We start from the raw sequence: 16,825 nt of genomic DNA, 5'->3' as shown, positions 1-16,825 counted from the left end.
TTCCGCCCGAATGCAGCTGAGATAGGCACCAGCACCCCCCGCAACCCCGAAAAGGACAAGTGGTAGAAAATGGAAGAAAATGGATGGTTGGATGTATGTATTATTTGAAATTGTAAAGCAAATACCTTTGGCGTTCATCAAATTCTCGTTGACATGCCAAGCTTAGTTTTTTATTTGTACAACATCCATCCATCCATCCATTTTCTACCGCTTATTCCCTTTTAGGGGGCGCTGGCGCCTATCTCAGCTACAATCACAGATGTAAATACCTCACTGCAAAGCAAAACACAAAAATAAAGTGGTAGTTGTATAAGACTTACAATCTTTTTAAGAAAGGATATATTATTTAATCATACAACATTATAATGATGACTTTTTTATTTTTTGTTTCTTCAGACTAATACTTGTAAAATAAAATTATTCTGATGAAAATGAGGTCAAATAAACCGTAAAATATTCTGACTAATGTCTGCAGAGAAATATGGCATAATAATGTTTTAAAATATTGTATCAATATTTTATAATCCAAATCCTCTTTATTTAAAAAGCACTGTAAACAAATAAACTATTTCCAAAACCCTGGACATTATAAAAAGTAAATCAATCATTTTTTTTAAAAATAACAATAGACAAAATTATTTTAAAAAAAAATACAATAAATTATGAAAAATGAAATAGTTTTATGGTAGGCAAGTGCCTTAAATTTGTTCTCATTGTCCTGACCTTCTTATAAATTTTTGTAGAATATTGTTATGGTCAATTATTATATTCAATAATATATAAGCTCCAGCACCTCCTCGAAAAATGGTTAGCTGGATGCATGGATATATATATATATATATATAAATATATATATATATATATATATATATATCCATCTATCCATTTTCTACCGCTTATTCCCTTTTGGGGTCGCGGGGGGCGCTGGCGCCTATCTCAGCTACAATCGGGCAGAAAGCGGGGTACACCCTGGACAAGTCGCCACCTCATCGCAGGGCCAACACAGATAGACAGACAACATTCACACTCACATTCACACACTAGGGCCAATTTAGTGTTGCCAATCAACCTATCCCCAGGTGCATGTCTTTGGAAGTGGGAGGAAGCTGGAGTACCCGGCGGGAACCCACGCATTCACGGGGGAGAACATGCAAACTCCACATAGAAAGATCCCGAGCCTGGATTTGAACCCAGGACTGCAGGACCTTCGTATTGTGAGGCAGACGCACTAACCCCTCTGCCACCGTGAAGCCCATATATATATATATATATATATATATATATATATATATATATATATATATATATATATATATATATATATATATAAATATATATATATATATATATATATATATATATATATATATATATATATATATATATATATATATATATATATATATATATATATATATATATATATATATATACACATACACTGCCACCTAGTAGTAGACAGCGGTGCAACCTGATGGGTAAAAACCACCTAGTAAATAAATAATAATAAAGACTTAATAACGCCACTAGAGGGAGCTGAACTTGCAAAAATTGATAGAAGGTCAGAACACAGAACACATTTGAGACGCTTTTGTTACACAGTGTTGATTTAAATTTAAAGTTTACTTGATAAATGACGTTTGTATATGCATGCACATGAATAATACTACTTCAGTTACAAAATAAGTGAGTGAAGTAGTATTATCAATGATAACAGTAACTGAACAGTTTTGTCCCCCTTGGCCATCAGGCACATGAAAAATAACAAGATCTGATAGCTCAGTTACAGCTCATTTTTATTACCTATTCTGTGTTAAATGTTTTTTGTGTTGCACGATCGTTCCAAGAAAAAAAATCCTAGTTTGTGAACCCGTTTTTAAATAATGGCAATAAAAACTGTTCTGATTCTGAATTGAACACATACAATTTTGATCCTGCTTTAGAATAACTTTGATTCTTGAGAATGTTAAACAATACATGTAACAAAACGCATCAGTCAATTAATGAAAAAATAACAATAAATTAGCCAAAATAATAAGTACCTCCCTTCATCTGCTTGTGTAAAAAACATTCCATCCTCTTCCTCTTACTCCTCCTCATCATCACCATGAACCTTACAGTTACACACTTATCCGGCAGACATGTAAGGGCTAGTTCTCGAAAAGCATGCATCTTGGCTCATTTTTCTGAAAACAAAGCATCAAAGCACCTGATTCAACATGAGTCACAGATCACCTGACTACACCCAGTGAGCGTGATTATGGTGTCACCTAAAAACTTATTAAAGAATTCAAGTCACCGGCTCCCTTGACCTCATTTGACAGAGAACCTGTTTGCATGTGTCTGCTTTTACCGTGAACATAGTCCTGTTTGCTCCGAATGGAAGTTTGATTTCATTTCATCTTAAAAATAACTATGATGATCGGTTTCCATTCTATGATGGCAACGCAGTTAAAATATGTGTATCAAAAAATCAAAACAAGAACAAACATCTAGCTGGTTATTTTCTTAACATGTCTCAACCGGTCAAAATGAGCCAACCAGCAGGCCACTACTTAGCTCTAAGTAAAAAAATCAATCCATCCATCCATCTTCTTCCGCTTATCCGAGGTCGGGTTGCGGGGGCAGCAGCCTAAGCAGGGAAGCCCAGACTTTCCTCTCCCCAACCACTTCGTCCAGCTCTTCCTGGGGGATCCCGAGGTGTTCCCAGGCCAGCCGGGAGACATAGTCTTCCCAACGTGTCCTGGGTCTTCCCCGTGGCCTCCTACCGGTTGGACGTGCCCTACACACCTCGCTCGTGAGGCGTTCGGGTGGCATCCTGACCAGATGCCCGAACCACCTCATCTGGCTCCTCTCAATGTGGAGGAGCAACGGCTTTACTTTGAGTTCCTCCCGGGATGACAGAGCTTCTCACCCTATCTCTAAGGGAGAACCCCGCCACACGGCGGAGGAAACTCATTTCAGCCGCTTGTACCCGTGATCTTGTCCTTTCGGTCATGACCCAAAGCTCATGACCATAGGTGAGGATGGGAACGTAGATCGACCGGTAAATTGAGAGCTTTGCCTTCCGGCTCAGCTCCTTCTTCACCACAACGGATCGATAGAACGTCTGCATTACTGAAGACGCCGCACCGATCCGCCTGTCGATCTCACGATCCACTCTTCCCTCACTCATGAACAAGACTCCTAGGTACTTGAACTCCTCCACTTGGGGCAGGGTCTCCTCCCCAACCCGGAGATGGCACTCCACCCTTTTCCAGGCGAGAACCATGGACTCGGACTTGGAGGTACGTATATATATATATATATATATATATATATATATATATATATATATATATATATATATATATATATATACTGTGTGTGTATATATATATATATATATATACACAGTATATATATATATATATAAATGGTTGTACTTGTATAGCGTTTTTCTACCTTCAAGGTACTCAAAGCGCTTTGACACTACTTCCACATTTACCCATTCACACACACATTCACACACTGATGGAGGGAGCTGCCATGCAAGGCGCTAACCAGCACCCATCAGGAGCAAGGATGAAGTGTCTTGCTCAGGACACAATGAACGTGACGAGGTTGGTACGAGGTGGGGATTGAACCGGGGACCCTCGGTTTGCGCAGCCACTGTACCAAGTCATGTGTCAATTTTGTATGTTATTGCACATAAATGTGTTGCGTTCAAGGACCCTTGATTAAAGTTACAGAGGTGTCACTAGTCTTTGACCCTGAAGCATTCACACATGTAAAATTTTAACATCTATTTGTGGCAGCAAAGGAGAAAGTCATGTGTCAATTCTGCAGCTTTTTGCACATAATAGTGGTGCGTTCAAGGACCCTTGATTAAAGTTACAAACAGAGGTGTCACTAGTCTCTGGCCTTGAAGCACTCACACACGTAAAGATATAAAATGTATTTGTGGTCATGTTATTAAAGTTTGTAAAAAAAAAAAAAGGAAAAAAGAGAAACTTTTCTTTATAGTTAACTGACTGTCTAGTTCTGCACAAGTAAAACATATTTGTTTTGTTTGGTTTGGTGCTGGGGACGGGTGGAGCGACTATATATATATATAGTATGTATATATTAATACATATATATATATGTGTGTGTGTCTGTGTACTGTATATATATACGTTAGGTTAAGAAAAAACACAGAGGATAATATATACACACACACATATATATGTGTATCAATATATATACATGTATATATATAATGTGTATATATATATATATTATATATACATATATATGTATACATAAACTGTGTGTATATATATATATATATATATATATATATATATTTATATATATAATAATGTGTATATATATATATATTATATATACATATATATGTATATATAAACTGTGTGTATATATATATATATATATACATATACTGCGATGAGGTGGCGACTTGTCCAGGGTGTACCCTGCCTTCCACCCGATTGTAGCTGAGATAGGCGCCAGCGCCCCCCGCGACCCCGAAAGGGAATAAGCGGTAGAAAATGGATGGATGGATGGATATATATATATATATATATATATATATATATATATATATATATATATATATATATATATATATATATATATATATATATATATATACATATATATATCTGGTGTTCGTAACCTTGAGCTGAAACTCCTCGGCCTAGTCAACCAGCTGAGCTCTTTTGCGGTTTGTCCCTTTGCTCTTGAAGGTGAATAGTGCATCTTAAGGGCCTACAGTATTTGCGTGTTCAAGTCTCCAGCGACACCCAGAAGGTTGTGTGATTGAATGTCCACTGTGGTATCTTTTAGGTCTTCAAAGAATTGGTCATCAACGACAATAGTTGGGCTGTAACATGCTACGATGGTGCTTTGTGGGTTTCAATGAAAATGGGCATTAAGCTTCGGGCCGGCACGGATATCTTGACTACAGATTTTAATTTTCAGTAGCACAAGCCCATTGTTAAATGCCGACACCACCTGTTGTGGAGCCTTGGGAGTTTGGCCATGCTGATGATGTGGTGAAATGGTAACCAAATTTGGATGTCTGGGTGGTATAATCAATCGATGCCCTTGGATACTCGGGAAGTCGATATTATGCTGTCTACCACAGTTGACAAGTTCAGACGTTTTTTTGGACAGTGTGCAGGCTTTGAATGAGCTGACCAAAGTACGTCTTTCAGGTCATTAATGCCATTAATGGGCATGAGAAAGGAGGGAGGACCTTCAGGAGCACGGACTGGAACCCTGGAGTGTTTTTTTGTTTTCGAGTGCGTCATTTCTTTTGCCGGGTCTGAATGCCGTTCGCAACGCCTGCATTCAGGTTTCTTCTCTGAGTTTCCTTCTCCCAAGGGGCTTGGCTATTCAGGCTATTAGACGGCCTCTTCCCAGCGTGCATGTTGGTCGTTGGCTCGTGAGGAGCTCATCCGCCCTTGGACAGGTTTTGCTTTTCGCCCTGCAGGGTGACACGCCACCCACCTCACCAGTGTAAAATTTGGTGGGAGGACATGGTTTAGACGCAGGCTACCCGTCATTTCAGCAGGTTGTACTGGCTTACAATGTTACCAGTAGTAACTTAAGTATACCATATGTCCCGGCAAGAAATCTGCGTTCAAAGGACTCCGGCTTATTAGTGATTCCCAAAGCCCAAAAAAAGTCTGCGGGCTATAGAGCGTTTTCCGTTCGGGCTCCAGTACTCTGGAATGCCCTCCCGGTAACAGTTCGAGATGCCACCTCAGTAGAAGCATTTAAGTCTCTCCTTAAAACTCATTTGTATACTCTAGCCTTTAAATAGACTCCCTTTTTAGACCAGTTGATCTGCCGTTTCCATTCTTTTTCTTCTATGTCCCACTCTCCCTTGTGGAGGGGGTCCGGTCCGATCCGGTGGCCATGTACTCCTTGCCTGTGTATCGGCTGGGGATCCGGTGGCCATGTACTGCTTGCCTGTGTATCGGCTGGGGACATCTCTGCGCTGCTGATTCGCCTCCGCTTGGGATGGTTTCCTGCTGGCTCCGCTATGAACGGGACTCTCGCTGCTGTGTTGGATCCGCTTTGGATTGGACTCTCGCGACTGTGTTGGATCCATTGTGGATTGAACTTTCACAGTATCATGTTAGACCCGCTCGACATCCATTGCTTTCCTCCTCTCCAAGGTTCTCATAGTCATCATTGTCACCGACGTCCCACTGTGTCATTATTGTCACCGCCGTTTTCCTTGCCCTTATGTGGGCCTACCGAGGATGTCGTAGTGGTTTGTGCAGCCCTTTGAGACACTAGTGATTTAGGGCTATATAAGTAAACATTGATTGATTGATTGATTTTATTCAAGACAGAAGTTTTGCTTCCCAGAGGAAACTCTTAAAATAGTTATTTACAAAGTATTGCATAACAAGTACAATCAATAGAAAAGAACATTATACAAAATTAAAATACAGAATTTTGCTAAGAGTCAGATGTAGTGTTTTGATCAAATAAAATAAAAACTGGTTTTAAATTCTCAATCATTTATTTACCATTGGCTTTTAATCTAAATTTAAATCTTAATTTCCCCCCGGGAATTAATAAAGTACTTTTGATACTGATTCTGATTTTTTTAAAAAGTAAGAAAAAAAAATCTGGAAAAAATCTGAAATATATGTTTTTAAATAAAGCACTTACTATAATCTTGCAATTTATATGTTTTGCTTAATATCTTATTTTTCTCCATTTTAAATGTTAATACAAATTATTATTAATAAATTTTATATAATCTTGTATTTATTCAGGCACAGTACGGTAATTGAGGACAAATCATTTGTAAGAAGTAAGAAAAAAATCGGGAAAAAATCTGAAATATATGTTTTTAAATAAAGCACTTACTATAATTTTACAATTTATGTTTTAATTAATATCTTATTTTTCTCAATTTTAAATGTTAATTCAAATTATTATTAATAAATATTTATATAATCTTGTATTTATTCAGGCACAGTACGGTAATTGAGGACAAATCCTCATTTGCAATGCCGACCTGATCACCAGCTATTAACTATTAAGTTACTAATAGATGTTGAATAAATACAAGTGACTTACTAATAGATGTTGAATAAAATACAAGTGAGTTACTAATAGATGTTGAATAAAATACAAGTGAGTTACTAATAGATGTTGAATAAAATATAAGTGAGTTACTAATAGATGTTGAATAAAATACAAGTGAGTTACTAATAGATGTTGAATAAAACATAAGTGAGTTACTAATAGATGTTGAATAAAATACAAGTGAGTTACTAATAGATGTTGAATAAAATACAAGTGAGTTACTAATAGATGTTGAATAAAATATAAGTGAGTTACTAATAGATGTTGAATAAATACAAGTGAGTTACTAATAGATGTTGAATGAAATACAAGTGAGTTACTAATAGATGTTGAATAAAATACAAGTGAGTTACTAATAGATGTTGAATAAAATACAAGTGAGTTACTAATAGATGTTGAATAAATACAAGTGAGTTACTAATAGATGTTGAATAAAATATAAGTGAGTTACTAATAGATGTTGAATAAATACAAGTGAGTTACTAATAGATGTTGAATAAAAAGTAGTACAATTAAATTATATATATTCTATCAATAATTACAAAACTAAAAATCAATAGTATGTAACAGTCACATTGCCACATCGCGCTTTATTCGAAGGACAATCCATTGCTTTCGGTCCCCTAGAGGGGGGGTGGGGGGGTGGGGTTGCCCACATCTGAGGTCCTCTCCAAGGTTTCTCATAGTCAGCATTGTCACTGGCGTCCCACCAACTTAAAGTGCCCTCTTTGGGGATTGTAATAGAGATCCATCTAGGTTCATGAACTTAATTCTAAACATTTCTTCACAAAAAAATAAATCTTTAACATCAATATTTATGGAACATGTCCACGAAAAATCTAGCTGTCAACACTGAATATTGCATTGTTGCATTTCTTTTCACAGTTTACGAACTTAAATTCATATTTTGTTGAAGTATTATTAAATAAATATATTCATAAAGGATTTTTGAATTGTTGCTATTTTTAGAAAATATCTCACGGACCCCTTGGCATACCTTCAAGTACCCCCAAGGGTACACGTACCCCCATTTGAGAACCACTGGCATAGGCCACTAAAAAATTCCCAAAGCGCATTGTTCAGTTCACTGAGGTGGCGTGGATCGTTTGGTAGCGCGGCCTTGCCCGCAACGTACGGGTTCCAGTTTCGATCCAAGCTTCCGCCATCCTCGTCACTGCTGTTATGTCCTTGGGCAAGACACTTGACCCACCTGCTCCCAGTGCCACCCACACTGGTTTAAATGTAGCCTAAAGATGCAGATAATCGGTTTCACTATGCAAAGCGCTTTTACTGTCTAGAGAAAAGCGCTATATAAATATACTTCACTTTACCATGGTTACTTATTGCCACAGCCAGCATTACCATATTGGATTTAAAGAGTGTAAAGCTGACTTAAGGGTGTTATTGTAGGTCGAGAGTGTCATGATCCGTTGACCGGGTCATGGTATGTTTAGTTAGTTTTTTCCTTAGTTGTTTATTTCTGTTTCAACACCCTCGCTTGTTTTCATAGTTGCTATGAGTGCTGATTTTCTGCACCTGGTACTGACTAGTGGTCAAAACTCACCGGCTCCCAGTCACTAATCAGAGAGCGATATATTCCTTTCTCGCACCACACTCTGTCTGGCAGTCTTGTTCGCTTCACGCGACGCTTACATTTGGTATTTATTTTCATGTAACTTTATATTTACTAGCTTCTTGCTCCCGTGTTACATACATACATATAAATATATACATATAAGGGTGTAACGGTACGTGTATTTGTATTGAACCGTTTCGGTACGGGGGTTTCGGTTCGGCACGCGGGCGTACCGAACGAGTTTGGAAGAAGTCTTCACAAGCTGCTCTGCTTTCTGCCTCTGTCTGAGCAGTGAGCACCCAGCATTGTCCCGCCCACACAACCATCTGATTGGTTACATACAAAGCCAATCAGCAGTGCGTATTCAGAGCAATGTAACAGCCAATCAGCAGGGCGTATTCAGAGCAATGTAACAGCCAATCAGCAGCATGTCAATGTTTTAGCGTCGAGCAGAGATATTAGTTTAGCAGGGGAGCAGCGGACTCTACCCAAATTATACTAAACAGTTCCCAGTCACAACAATTACAAACATCACTATGAGCCCGTTGACCTTCTGGAAACTTTAACTGCAGCTCAGCTAGCTCACAGTATAGGCTTGAGGTGAAGGCTAATTAGCTTTTAGTGTAACGTTAGCTCATTTTGCTGTGTGTGTGTGTGTGTGTGTGTGTGTGTGTGTGTGTGTGTGTGTGTGTGTGTGTGTGTGTGTGTGTGTGTTAGGGGCAGCAAAGCCCTGTCTGTCTGTTATTTCATTGAACTCCATTGTGTTTAGGGATGAATAGTCTCTCCTATTGCAATTGTACTATTTTTTAGTTATAGTTACATGAATCATCAGTAATGTAACAGCCCAGTTTTGAATAGCAGGGTCCCTGCTATCACATGTTGATAAAAAGACAACATTTACAAAACAAAAGTCAACTACAGGCTTCCCAAATGCTGTAATAAATTAAGCATGATGAGTTGACATTAAACAGTTTCAATGGAAACTGTTTAATGTTGCACTTTTTATATGTAGAAGAAAGTTTTTTTCATTTTATTGAATCAAAGCAACAACTTGAGGCAGTTTAATGTGGATTAACGTGGGCAGAATTATTATAGTGTTCCCAATGTTAAAAGGATAAAGCCATTGTTTATAAATTTGGTAAATAAATAACCAATACATTTATATTTTGTTGTTTTCTTACTGTACCGAAATTGAACCAAACCGTGACCTCTAAACCGAGGTACGTACCGAACTGAAATTTTTGTGTACCATTACACCCCTAACATACACATATTACGCCTTCCGCCCGAACGCAACTGAGATAGGCTCCAGCGACCCCCCGCCACCCTGAAAAGGAACAAGTGGTAGAAAATGGATGGATGGATGGAGTTGACATTAAACAGTTTCAATGGAAACTGTTTAATGTTGCACTTTGTATATGTAGAAGAAAGTTTTTTTAATTTTATTTAATCAAAGCAACAACTTGAGGCAGTTTAATGGGGATTAACGTGGGCAGAATTATTATAGTGTTCCCAATGTTAAAAGGATAAAGCCATTGTTTACAAATTTGGTAAATAAATAACCAAAAAATGTATATTTTGTTGTTTTCTTACTGTACCGAAAATGAACCAAACCGTGACCTCTAAACCGAAGTACGTACCGAACCAACATTTTTGTGTACCGTTACACCCCTAACATACACTTATTACGCAGCTGAGCTAGGCTCCAGCGACCCCCCGCCACCCCGAAAAGGAACAAGCGGTAGAAAAAAAATACTATACAATAACATATAACATTAGTAACTGTACTCCCATATTTTGCAGTCCATGTGAGGGTCGCCATCAGTCGGAATGTGTGGGACTTTCCCAGAATGAGACAATATCCTAAGTCTGAGTGGTGGGGGGGGCAAATATGAGGGACACATCATGACCACTGTTGCCTGTCTGCCCACACACACACACACACACACACACACACATACATATAGTATATGGTCTAAGGCTACTCAGCAACCTGCTGGTGAACACAAGGGGAAACTCCTGGCCATAAATACCACATAGCAATTATCTAACAAATAACCATATTTCTGCAAAGAGTTTTACAGCGCTAACAGCAAAAGGTTAAGTTGGCAAGGGGTGGTTTGTGTGTATGACTTCAGATCTGAGAGGCCCACTCATTTATTCCGTATTAACAAGAGCAAAATGGGGATTTTAGTTTTTTTAGTGTTTCGTCAGCAGTTGAGCTGCATTTTGGACACTTCATGCCCATTTTAACCCCTCTTGTTCTGAGAACAACAGTGCTGGTCTAATTGGTTTCCCTTTCCGTATGATGCAGCACTGGTTTCCCCCAGGCAGTAAAGAGTAAACAGATTTCCAAAACTCTTCCTGTAACCCGCCAGTTTCCTCGCTTACCTCACGAGCCCTCAGCTGGAAGTTCTTCCCTTCATGGTAGCAATTGTAGGTCCGAAGCAGCGACAGGATGTCCGACCTGACAAAAAACATGCAATTAAGTAATCGCTATAGTGCAGGGGCGCTCACACTTTTTCTGCAGGCGAGCTACTTTTCAATTGACCAAATCGAGGAGATCTACCTCATTCCTATTTATAATTTATATTTATTTATTTATGAAAGAGACATTTTTGTTAACAAGTTAATGGTGTTTAATGATAATACAAGCATGTTTAACACACATAGATTCCTTTCTTTCATGAAGACAAGAATATAAGTTGGTGTATTTGATTCTGATGACTTGCATTGATTGGAATTAGACAGTGGTGCTGATAACGTCCACATTTTCAAATGGAGGAAAAAAAAAGTCCTCCTTTCTGTCCAATACCACATGAAAGTGGTTGGATTTGGCATCTCATTTGTCCAACTTGCATACTCCTTTTTAAACACTTTGTTATGAGAGTAGCATATGTGTGTGGCCCTTTAATGTCTGGCAGCAGGTGAGTGACGTCAGTGACTGTGCGGGTGGGCAAGCAAGTGAGAAAGCGGTCGCTGAGGGCGGGGGAGAAATACATTGGCATCAAACTCCGTAGCTTGCTAGCTTGTGCACACTAGCTTTCTGAGACTCTTATTTTGTAAACACAGGCAGGATGAAACAGGTCTTTTATGGTGAAGACAGGAACTGTGCAGTCCGTCTTTAGAGTTTTGACAGTAGGTACGGACTCTCTAGAAATAAAATGTGTTTCTCTGCGTCCGCCCTGTTAGTGATTTTTTTCTTAAATATGAGCTGGCAGCAGCCAGCGTCATCTCACAAGATCCTCGGGTGCCGAGAATGTCAAACAACTGACGAAAGTGAAGTCTTGGTATGATTGATGATTGCTCATTTTTATGTCTATTTTTTAATGCCTGGCTTGAGATCGACTGACACACCCTCCGAGATCGACTCGACGTAATGGGCACCCCTGCTATAGTGTATAGAAATATATAAAAAGTAGGGTTGTCCTGATCCGATACTGATATCGGTACGATATCAGCAAAAAAAACGCTTGCATCTAAATTGTCTGATATATGCAGCACGTTCAATTGTGCAATGCTGAACAGACAGTTAACATTTAAATGTCCTCCAATAAGCACATAAGTTTGATCTTTTCTTGTATTTTAGTGAAGTAAATGGTAAACATGGTCAACAAAATGGTAAACACTATACTGTAAGCCAGTGGTTCTCAAATGGGGGTACACATACCCCAGGGGGTACTTGAAGGCATGCCAAGGGGTACATGAGATTTTTTTTTAAATATTTAAAAAATAGCAACAATTCAAAAATCCTTTATAAATATATTTATTCAATAATAGTTCAACAAAATATATAAATTTAAGTTCATAAACTGTGAAAAAAAAAATACAGCAATGCAATATTCAGTGTTGACAGCTAGATTTTTTTGTGGACATGTTCCATAAATATTGATGTTAAAGATTTCTTTTTTTGTGAAGAAATGTTTAGAATGAAGTTCATGAATCCAGATGGATCTCTATTACAATCCCCAAAGAGGGCACTTTAAGTTGATGATTACTTCTATGTGTAGAAATCTTTATTTATAATTGAATCACTTGTTTATTTTTCAACAAGTTTTTAGTTATTTTTATGTTTTTTTCCAAATAGTTCAAGAAAGACCACTACAAATGAGCAATATTTTGCACTGCCATACAATTGAATAAATCAGAAACTGATGACATAGTGCTGTATTTTACTTCTGTATCTCTTTTTTTCAACCAAAAATGCTTTGCTCTGATTAAGGGGTACTTGAATCAAAAAAATGTTCACAGGGGGTACATCACTGAAAAATGGTTGAGAACCACTGCTGTAAGCTACTGGGAGCTAGCAGATAAGCAGCTAAGCACCCAAGATGGGCGTACGTAACAAGTGTCCTTAACTGGGTGTGAGTTTTCCTTGCCCTTTTGTGGGTTCTTCCGAGGATGTTGTAGTCGTAATGATTTGTGCAGTCCTTTGAGACATTTGTGATTTGGGGCTATATAAATAAACATTGATTGATTGATTGATTGAACTAAAGAATATTGCAGTCTAAAATATGACGATTGTCAACATTAACAAGTACAACAAAAATTGTAGTTGCATATTACTTACACATACAAAATCTCCAAGACAGAAGCGTATCAAAAGGTATCCAGTAACAAATCCGCATCATTAAACTTCCTGGGTCATGCCCCTAGGTTAATGAATTATTGTGAAATCTATGTGTGGCCAAACCACAAATCAACACTCGACTTTAAAAGCAAGAATCTTTCATCGGGTCAGTGTTTTTATACCTGATGTACTTTGAGTAATTTCACTTGATCACAACTTTTGTAATATTCTACACTAAAAAAAAAACAAAAATATGCACTTTTATGTCGTAAGGTTAGTGTTTTTCATAACTACCATTTTTTTCTGTTTGACTAATTTAACTTAATCTAAACCTTTATCAAACTTCCACACTACAAAATAATAAAAGTATGAACCTATACTATGACACCCTCTAATATCGTATCGTATTAATATGGGTATAGGCAATCACTCAAGGGTCCAATATCGGTAACATATTGGAAGTGAAAAAGATGTATGAGTACACCCCTAATAAAAAGTAGCAATACTTACTTTGGTATTAGTTTCTCTGAACTCAGCTTCACGTATGTTGGATGCTCACACATTCTGACAGGAGTTAAACTGTGGCAAACACAAAAAGGGAAAGAGAATAGGTTAAGAATCACAATTTCTTTTTTTTTTTCTTTTAATGCATGACCTTTTGGTTGCCGGATTTGACAAGCGTACAGATTATCTATCATAGTGAAATTAGGTAGAACAAGGTGGACACAAACATACAAAGTATAGTTGAATCTAATCCAATACAAGAGCTACACCCAAATTCTGTTCTTTTATGATAATAATGCTATTTTTTAAGTATTAATTCAACATATTATACTTATTTTGGGACATGGAACAAAATATTGGAGAAAGTTCTCAGTATGACTCGGTGCAGCTCTACACAACAACTGACTATAACCACAATGACAAATGTATTGGTAAACCAGAGAAGCACAGTCGTAGACGACCACAATGCATCCAGCTGCGCATCGAAGATGTCTCTTACTCATCACAGTGATATCATCAATAAAGTATGAAGACAAATACATGGTAATAATTTACCTATTTTCATGCATAATAACATAACATGATTACATGCATAATAACATAACATGATTACTTTTGCAAAATTAAACATGTCCGAAAAGGAGTAGGAAAAAGCAGAGCTTATGTAATACAACTTCATTCTCCAATTCAACTCTTGTGTCATAGCGCAAGAATCTAACATAAAATGGACACAATAAAACTTGTGATAAAAAAATACAAAACTAGATAAGAAATAAAAAGTATATGAAATAAACAGAGAATAAAGTAACTAAAATAAAAGATAAGTAAATGTAAGAGTAAAAACTGATGTTATAATGTATAAATAATTGAAGGTTAGATTAGATTAGATTAGATAGTACTTTATTTATTCCGTCAGGAGAGTTCCTTCAGGAAAATTACAATTTTCAGCACAATCCCATTCAAGATCAGACAAACATTACAGGGAGACAGAACAGGATCGCTGACGGGTCTGCCGGCTTCCAGCGCCCCTTACAAAAAAAGATGACATACAGGTAAACAAGGGTGGTGGGGGTGGGGGGGGTTGGGGCGGGGGGGAAAAAATAGAAGATTAAAATAAAATTTAAAAATCGATCTTAGCCTAGGCCCTGGAGTGGGGGTGCAGACTGAGGCCAAGGGGGAAAAAAAAAAGGAGATTAAGAAATAATTTATCAAATAACGCTAAAAGATTGAAATATATTGCACGATTTTGTTCAAATTGGCATGTTTTTTTTTTTGTACCGCACCAATGCCAATTGATGAAAGTGTATGGTGTTGTCATGTGGCTCACGGCACATAAAAGCTGCGGTGCTGCAGTACAGGCAAGAGACACGCAGTTAGGAGAAATCACATGGTCTTGTTGACACAGACTCAACCGTCCAAGAAGCAACATGCTGGGACAACAATTGCCAAAGCCTAAACTTTGATTCAACAGCCAGATGGCTTCGTTGTCTTTTGCAGTATTAGTACTAGTACTATTTCAGAAAGCATGTACTTTGCATTACTAGTTCGTTTGCATTAGTTCAATGTGATTGTGGGTATAGAAAGTCAATGTTAAATGTAAATGAAGCTTTTTCTTAACAAAATGAGAGAAAGTGATAACGTGGTTAAAGAATGTGGGACAAGGACAATTTCAACAACAAATGTGTTACAATCATTTAAAGAAAGTAAACAGAGTATAATAAGTAGGTTGCTTAAGAGGGATCAGTGTGGTTTATTGAAGCACCTTTCACTGTATGACATCATCATCTGAGTACAATTAAATCTCTTTGCGGTGTAGCCACATACATTCCAGACATTCACTTTCTTTATAAATTCATATTAGTGTAAGAAACAGTTCAGGGTGTCCCTTCAGTGTTGCCGTAGTGCTGTGACGTAAGAGGTATATATAACGGTGGGTTGTTGAAGAAGGTATGGTGTATGGAGATATGTGTAAAGAAGGAAATAATTAAGAAGTGGTGGAGACCGGACCTGCTCTCATGACTCCCTTTTATTATGAGAAACTGATCAGGCGGGCCGGTTCTACAATGGGAATGAAACTGGACTCACTGGTGAGGGTGGCAGAGAAGAGGACTGTGGACAAACTAGTGAGCATCCTGGATGATGACAGTCACCCTCTGCATAGTGTTATCAGTAGCCAGAGAAGCCTGTTCAGTGCTAGACTGCTTCATCCCAAGTGCAGGACTAATAGACTCAAGAACTCCTTTGTCCCACACGCCATTAGACTGTACAACTCCTCTCTGGGACGGGGGGCGGGGGGTATTAGGATGACAGGGGATGCAAAACATTAACAGTGCAATACGTTTTCATAACATGGTCACTACTGCCTACTTTGTCTTGTTATATTCTTATTTTACTGTTATATTGTTATTCCCATTGTTTTTATTCTTTTTGTAATATTTCTCTATTTTGTTTCCTTTTAAACCCCCATTATTTACTTTTTTCTTTAAATTGATCTCAATTCTGTACACTGCTGCTGGAATTTTAATTTTCCTGAGGGAACTCTCCTGAAGGAATCAATAAAGTACTATCCATCTATCTATCTATCTATGAGAGCAGGTCCGGTCTCCACCACTTCTTTATTATTCCCTTCTTTACACCTATCTCCATACACAGTGTGTCAGATGCAGTGTGTCTCCCATAACAATGTGACCTCGGACTACGTTAAGGTAAACGTGTGGAGTTCCCCAGGGTTCGGTCCTTGGCCCTGCACTCTTCAGCATCTACATGCTGCCGCTAGGTGACATCATACGCAAATACGGTGTTAGCTTTCACTGTTATGCTGATGACACCCAACTCTACACGCCCCTAAAGCTGACCAACACGCCGGATTGTAGTCAGCTGGAGGCGTGTCTTAATGAAATTAAACAATGGATGTCCGCTAACTTTTTGCAACTCAACGCCAAAAAAACGGAAATGCTGATTATCGGTCCTGCTAGACACCGAACTCTATTTAATAATACAACTCAAACATTTGACAACCAAACAATTAAACAAGGCGACACGGTAAAGAATCTGGGTATTATCTTCGACCCAACTCT

At 38.0% G+C, this 16,825-nt stretch overlaps 1 protein-coding gene across 2 annotated transcripts in view; it reads right to left on the bottom strand.

The window, feature by feature from the left end:
- rassf4a (Ras association domain family member 4a) overlaps positions 1-16,825 on the bottom strand; it is a 79,607-nt gene that overhangs the window by 39,736 nt on the left and 23,046 nt on the right. For both annotated transcript variants that reach the window (XM_061910267.1, XM_061910268.1), the window contains exons 2-3: positions 13,755-13,823; positions 11,066-11,141 (exon numbers count right to left, since the gene is read on the bottom strand). In XM_061910267.1, the coding sequence (XP_061766251.1) occupies positions 11,066-11,141; positions 13,755-13,807 (129 nt within the window). In that variant the 5' untranslated portion in view covers positions 13,808-13,823. The remainder of the gene's footprint in view (positions 1-11,065; positions 11,142-13,754; positions 13,824-16,825) is intronic.

This window comes from Nerophis ophidion, linkage group LG09, assembly GCF_033978795.1.
Source record: "Nerophis ophidion isolate RoL-2023_Sa linkage group LG09, RoL_Noph_v1.0, whole genome shotgun sequence".
NCBI lineage: Eukaryota > Metazoa > Chordata > Actinopteri > Syngnathiformes > Syngnathidae > Nerophis > Nerophis ophidion.
Note: the sequence above shows the minus strand (reverse complement) of the source record. Positions and strands in the feature narration are given on the sequence as shown.